At 46.7% G+C, this 6,343-nt stretch overlaps 1 protein-coding gene across 1 annotated transcript; it reads right to left on the reverse strand.

Annotated features, from left to right (window-relative positions):
- Positions 1-103: 103 nt before the first annotated feature.
- LLCFC1 (LLLL and CFNLAS motif containing 1) lies at positions 104-1,175 on the reverse strand. Its single transcript, XM_044677548.1, has 2 exons — positions 1,028-1,175; positions 104-303 (listed from the first exon to the last, which is right to left on the reverse strand). The coding sequence occupies exons 1-2, from the start codon at positions 1,173-1,175 to the stop codon at positions 104-106; spliced, it is 348 nt and encodes a 115-aa protein (XP_044533483.1).
- Between the last annotated feature and the right edge of the window lie 5,168 nt (positions 1,176-6,343).

A 6,343-nucleotide genomic window follows, 5' to 3' on the forward strand; every position in this document is an offset into this window, starting at 1 on the left:
GGTAGACCTTGAGTCAGGGGAAATCAGTAGGCAATCATGAAGCGGAGGTAGATGTCCAGTTCCTCATCCAGAAACCAGGCGATGACCTCAGCCTCCATGTCCCTCATAAAAAAACCAGGATGCTGGCGAGGTTGAAGCAGAAGGCCAAGTCAAAGAGGTGGTCTCGAACGGCTGCGTTCTCTTCCATCTCCACCTCTCCTTCTGTCTCTTCCTCCTCTTCTGACTGCTGCATGTTCAGCAACTGTAGTATCTCTCCAACTGATGAAACCACAAATTGCTCTTCTAGCTGTTCTTCGCCCTCACCTAGAACCAGGGAAAGTAATGGGGATTGAAAGGTTGTTTCCTGACTTCAGCCAGCTCGGACCTGACTCCATCTTAAGCCTGGCCAGAAATCAGAAGAGAATATATATAGCGGGATCACAAGAAGCAGGCCAATAGAACCTGTAGGGAGCACTGGACTTAGGAAGAATGGCTTCCAGCATTGACCCAGATACTTGTTAGCTCTGTGCCTGTGGGCAAGTCACTGAGTCTCAGTTTCTCATCATTCAAGTGGGATACTACTTGTACTGCCTGCCTCATATATTCATGACAAAAATACTTTATAAACCTCAAAATGGCATAACTATGTTATTATCACCACAAGCCTAATCTTGACCAGTCAGGGTTCCTGATCTCTTTTACCTCCACCTTTATGGCATTCCATGTCTGGGGAATAGGACTAAGACAGGGATGAGAGAAGATCAATGAGCAATAGACCAGGTGGGAAGCACTCCCTCTGCTCTTCTCCCCCTGAATACCCTTTGGATGCTGTACACACACTGCTAAGACCCTGACCCTGACACGAGCGTAACCGACAACGTAGACCCTGACACACAGTGGTCCCACACCACAACAGGGACCCAAGCTGCCTCTGACCCAGTCCAGATGGTCACCCTTCTCCCAAGCTCCTCTCTGACCTTTGGCTTATGCCAGTCTGGGGCTGAGGCATGGGGAGTGCTTTTTCCCAGTCTTCTTTCTATTCCCTCACCTTTTGGGGAAGCTTCCTCTCCTTTCTGGCTCCTCCCTTTCCCATTGTGATCCCCATTCTGGGGCTTCACTCCTTGAACCAACAGCAGCAACAGTAAGAGGCAAACCAGGAGCGATGCCTGGTGGAGCTTGGGGCCCTGGGAAGTCATTCGCCCATTTACTATCGGCCCTCTGCCTATGGGCCTCCACCTGCTCAGGGAGCAGCGGCCTGCCCCTCCCCTGCCCCTGCCCCAGCCCCTCCCAAACACCCTTCCTTTCCTGTCTGAAGAACCTGTGACCTCATGGGCTCTATGATATCATAGCCTTAGCTCTGACCCCATGTTCCGAACCCACAGCCTAGTCCCGTTTGCAAGGAGAGAGGAGAATAGCCACCAAAGGACTCCTGAGGTTCTCAGGGAGGCCAGAATCTAAAAGCCAGCAAGGATTTCCTTCAGGCATCCTTCTGATTGTTAGTAGGCCTTCAGGGTGGAGAGAAGACCAGAAAAACTGAGGCTGGGCAGGAGGAGAGAAGAGCCGGAATCTTTAACTCGGCAGTTCTCTCTTCATAAAACATCACTGCGAGATGAGGGAAAGGCCTTTCGATGGCGGGGATGGGAGAGGAGGTGGGAAGATCACACCTGGTGTGGCTGTGGACTAAACTCTGAGTCTACGGAAGGCTCACTACCCTCTCTTTCACTCAAACCCTCACAGCTTCATCCCTGGTCCTTGGATTTCCCATTAAATGCTGTGCTCTCTCCTGGACTGGTTTCTCCCTCAATGGGCACGGACGAGGATACCCTCCGATGAAGTGCCTTTCGAGTCACATCCCCAGAACTAAGAAGGGGAAAAAAAAACCCAACCTTTGGCCCAGAAAACAAGTATTTGGAAGTCAATAGTCCTGGATCTTTTCCAAAGAGTTTATGGTTTGGAAAGTGCAAGCCAGAGGGAAGGGAAGGAGTAGAAAGGGGACAATTACAGGGCAGAAAGGAGGGATTAGATCCTATCCAGGTAAGACTGTATAGAGACAGTCCTCCTCTTTGCCTTCGCAGGGAGACTTCCAATCCCCAAGCACTCCCTCAGACAGCCCTGTGACCAGGGATTAGCCTGGCTAATGATCTGCTTCCAGATGTCCCACCCAGCCTAGAAAATGAGCCTGAGTGGAGGTTTGGTAGGGAAGATTAGAGTGTGGGCTGGAAAAGACGAGATGGTCAGCAGAGGCTGCTGTCTGAGAGCCAGGGCAGCCCGGGGCCAAGATGATTATTGATAACTGGGGTGGGAAGCCCAGCCAAGGCACAAAGAATTCCTGTAGATTCTCCCAGAGCACAAGCGGGTACTTTGACCCACACCTGCACCTCTTTGTATACTGATGGATACAGAAATAAAGCCACAGGTGTGAACACACACAGGACTGTCCCCAAATACGGCCAGACTAAGAAAGGATCCATGGCTTGGTGATTGGATGAGGGTGGGAGGAGTGACTTCCAGTTGCTGGGGAGAGGTGGATAAAACTTGAGTGTCTATATGGCCCTGATAACCCCAGCCCTGCACCCGGTGACCCTACTGGTACAGGATGCACATGCCAAGGTGGAAAAACACTGGGGGCCCCTCCAGGCTGCAGCGGGGGGGTGGGGATGGGGCTCTCTAACTACTTGGCTGAAGGAAAAGCTATATTTTGTTTCCTTATGGGGCTTTGGAGTGGGGAAGGTGAGGAGGAGGGAAAGGAAGGAAATAAATGTTTATATAGCTCAGCTCCTACCATGCTCCGGGCATTATGCTAGGCACTTTGACAAATATTATCTCATTGGATCTTTACAACAACCCTAAAAAATAGGGACAATTGCTATCCCCATTTCACAGTTGAGGAAATTGAGGTAAGAAAAGGCTAAAAGAGTGCCCAAGGCCACAGAACCAGTATCTATGGTCAGATTTGCACTTAAATTTCCCTAATTTGGGGTTTAGCACTCCATCCACAACATTATCAGCAGAGTAGAAGAAGGAATCACACAAGGGAGAGAGGGGACCTAACCTCTCCTCTCCTTTCATCACTTCTCTTCTGCGTAGACCCTTTACCTTAAAACCTGCTTAATTTCCCCAAGAGAGAAAAAGACTCAGACTCTCTTGGCCATAACTACAATTCTATAAATCCTGTTTCTTTCCATTCCCTATAAGCAGCCAAAAAGGTCTTGTTGCTCTAGGAAGAAAGAAACAATGTCCAGTTGAGCAGATCAGGGCAGAAAAGGCAGAAAAAGAAGATACTGGAACATATTTTACTTCCATCTGTGTCACAAGACAGTATGTTCCTGATGTGACAAGCATGAATTTGGAATCTGACTACCCAAATCGGAAGCTACTACTATATTACCCATCACTTTAGGTCCAAACCACTGAGATCTTTCTGTGTCTCAGTTGCTTTATCTATAAAAATTAGTGTTGACCTAAATATCTAAAATCCTTTCAACCTTCAGATCCTTTGATTTTTATGATCAAAGTCCGCATTCAGTGAGGAAGACTATGGCTAACCAAGGCCTGGGAGGTACTTGGACAATGGTCACCAAAAAAGGTTGTGGAAGGAGAGAAGAAGAGAAAAAAAGAGAAGAAGAAAAAGAGGGAATTGCAGTGTGGAGAGAAGATGGACCAGGAGAGCTGATCATGATAATTTACATTTATGTAGCATTTTATGGATAGAAGGATCTTTACACACACCATTTCATTTCATTTTCAAATATTCTTATGAAGTGGGTATTATTAAGTGAGACTCAGGAGGCTAGATTATTTATCCCAGCTCACTCAGGAAGTGGCAATTCTGGAACTCAAGTCCAAATCTATTTACTCCACTTCTGCTGCTTTTTCCACTGAAATGGGCAAAGCAGGAAAATAAAAGAAGAGGGGCACTATGCGAATGACAGTCAAGCTGAGATGTCTCTGGGACTCCTGAGTGGCAGAGTTCTCCCAGCTCTACACACATCTCCCTTCTCCCAAAAGCACTCATTTGCACTCACAGCAGAGGAAACAGAGAGAGAAAAATAAGGATAAGGTTACTCAGAAGGTCAGGGCAAGTATCCCAGGAAGAAGAGGCAAGTATCCTGATTTGCACAATGGATATTCTCCTTTCCTGTCTCCTGGATTGTGGGGAAGCCAGACCACAATGCCCTCAGTGCCCCCAAATTCTTGGTTCACTTGTCCTGTGCAGCTCTGACCAACCTGGCCAGCCACCTTCTGAGCCTGCTCCTCCCACTTTCTCTCATCCCCTCAAGGATTAATTTTATGGGCCTCATGTTTCCTTGGCAGGGGCTCCTTACCTTTCCCCATTCCTGCTTATCAATCCATCTACCCACCCCTCAACCTTATCAGGCCCTCCATCTCCTCAGACTGGAAGTCCCTACGGTTATAGAGCCACTCACCAATCCCCAACATTGCCTCAGCCCCCAGCAGGGTAGAAAAAAATCTCACACAGCTTGCCCTCCACTTTCTTACTCTCCACCCCCTTATCCTCTAAGGAAAATGAATAGCTATGGGGAAGTGGCAGGAGAATAAATCATTACTCTTACAATAATCTCCTCCCCAGAATCCTTTTCTTTTTCACAAACTTCTCAGATGAACTGGTAAAAGGATCAATCTCCTTATTTACAGAAAACTGAGGCCAAGAGAGGTTGGGTGACTTACCCAAAGTCACACAGACACAGGTGAAATTCAGTCTCAAATCCTGTGACTTCCAACTCAACTGTCTTTCCACCGTACCTTCCTTTCTTCTCCATTTCTCAGACAGAAACGGATAAAAAGAACATCTAAATCCACGAGTATGAGCAAGGAGTCACCAAAATGCTCACATGCACCAGTCACTCTCCCTCTCCAGGCCTCACATTTCTTAACTGTCAAATGATGGAGTTGGATTAGGTAATCCTTAAGATCCCCTCCAGGTCTCATGATCTACGAATCTATGCACCTTCCTCAGTAATTACCCAGCTATAATTTCGAATGGCAAAATCCCTCCCCTAAAGGCATGGGGTCCAATCCTTGGTTGACCCGGAGGACAAGACCTTTCTCAAGAGCAACCAACAGGGATTCTCCTGGTCATGGAGCCCTCCTTGTGGCAAGTCTTAGTTTCTGCAACTGCCATGTTAAGCTTCACTACGTTTGGTCCAAAAGTTCCATATGAGCACCATAATCAGAGGAACCCTGAAAGGGGAATAGAACAAGTAGGAGTGCTATTCTCAGTTCTGCCATTCATTTAGGTCACTCAACCTCTGTGCCCTTGTTTACATTCGGAAAATTCAGTGAACTATTACTCCTCCCCTTACCCCCCTCAGACCATGCACAAGATTGTTGTTAGAACAAAATTATAGATTTAACCATGCTTTGAAAAGGTCAGAAAGTTACCCACGTGCAAGATGTCATTAGCAAAAATAACATAGTAGGGTTTAGCTTCAATCTTTCCTGCTGCTGTTTCTTTCTTTCTTCTGGACACCATCTTTCTTTTCAACTGGAAAAAAGAACTTGCAGTCAGAGGACCTGGGTCTAAATGCCTGATTTGTCATTTACTATTTGTGTGACTTTGGCCAAATTATTTATTCTTCTTTGCCCTAACCTGATCTAGAAAATAAGAGGGTCAAACTCAAATAATTTCTATTATTTCTTTAAATTCTAAGCCCCATGCTTCCAGTCCAGGAGAATGTAAACTTCATGAGAAAAAAGGCTCTCATTTTTGTCAATGAATTCACAGCACCTAGCACAGCCCTGCATCTAGTAGGTGCTTTGGAATGTTTATGGAATTCCTTCTCTAACTTGGTCCCTCTCGTTTGACCTTGCCTGAACTTCTTGTCCTCTTAGGGTCTCTCTCCTCCTTGGCAGGGAAAGGAGTAGGTGGTGTCTCCCTCTGATTCTGGACATGTGAAAGCATGGTTTAGCTCAGGTCTTGCTCTAGGAAGACTAGAGGATAAGACAGGAAAGAAGAAAACAAAAGATCAGAGATTCAGAATTGGAAGGGCTTTTAATGATTACTTACAAAACCAGAGAGGAATTCTGCCTCCAAAGGAGAAAAAAAAAGTGGGAAAAGCCATAGTAGAGGAAAAGGGGTGAAGAGGAGTGGGGGCAAAGTTAACAATAGGAGGCAAGCCAAAGGGGAGGAGGTGGGAGCAGAGATGATACAAGGTGAAAAGACATGGGATTAAATACTTCTAAGACAGTCCACTTCTACTCTGGCCCTCTTCTGGCTCCTTTTTTCTCAGTCTTGTCTATCTTCCCTAATTCCTGCCCATTCAGACCTAGCTAGTTCTGTCCCTCCCCACTATTACCATCCCTCCCCCATTCTCCCTGTCCTAGCCTAGGTCCCACAATCAGT

The sequence above is a fragment of the Gracilinanus agilis genome, chromosome 5, assembly GCF_016433145.1.
Source record: "Gracilinanus agilis isolate LMUSP501 chromosome 5, AgileGrace, whole genome shotgun sequence".
In the NCBI taxonomy this organism is placed as follows: Eukaryota; Metazoa; Chordata; class Mammalia; order Didelphimorphia; family Didelphidae; genus Gracilinanus; species Gracilinanus agilis.

Coding starts and splice junctions, on each gene's coding strand:
- LLCFC1 (XM_044677548.1), bottom strand. CDS start 1,175: ATGACTTCCCAGGGCCCCAAGCTCCACCAGGCATCGCTCCTGGTTTGC. Junction 304..1,027: donor AGAGGAAGCTTCCCCAAAAG/GTGAGGGAATAG, acceptor CCCTGGTTCTAG/GTGAGGGCGAAGAACAGCTA.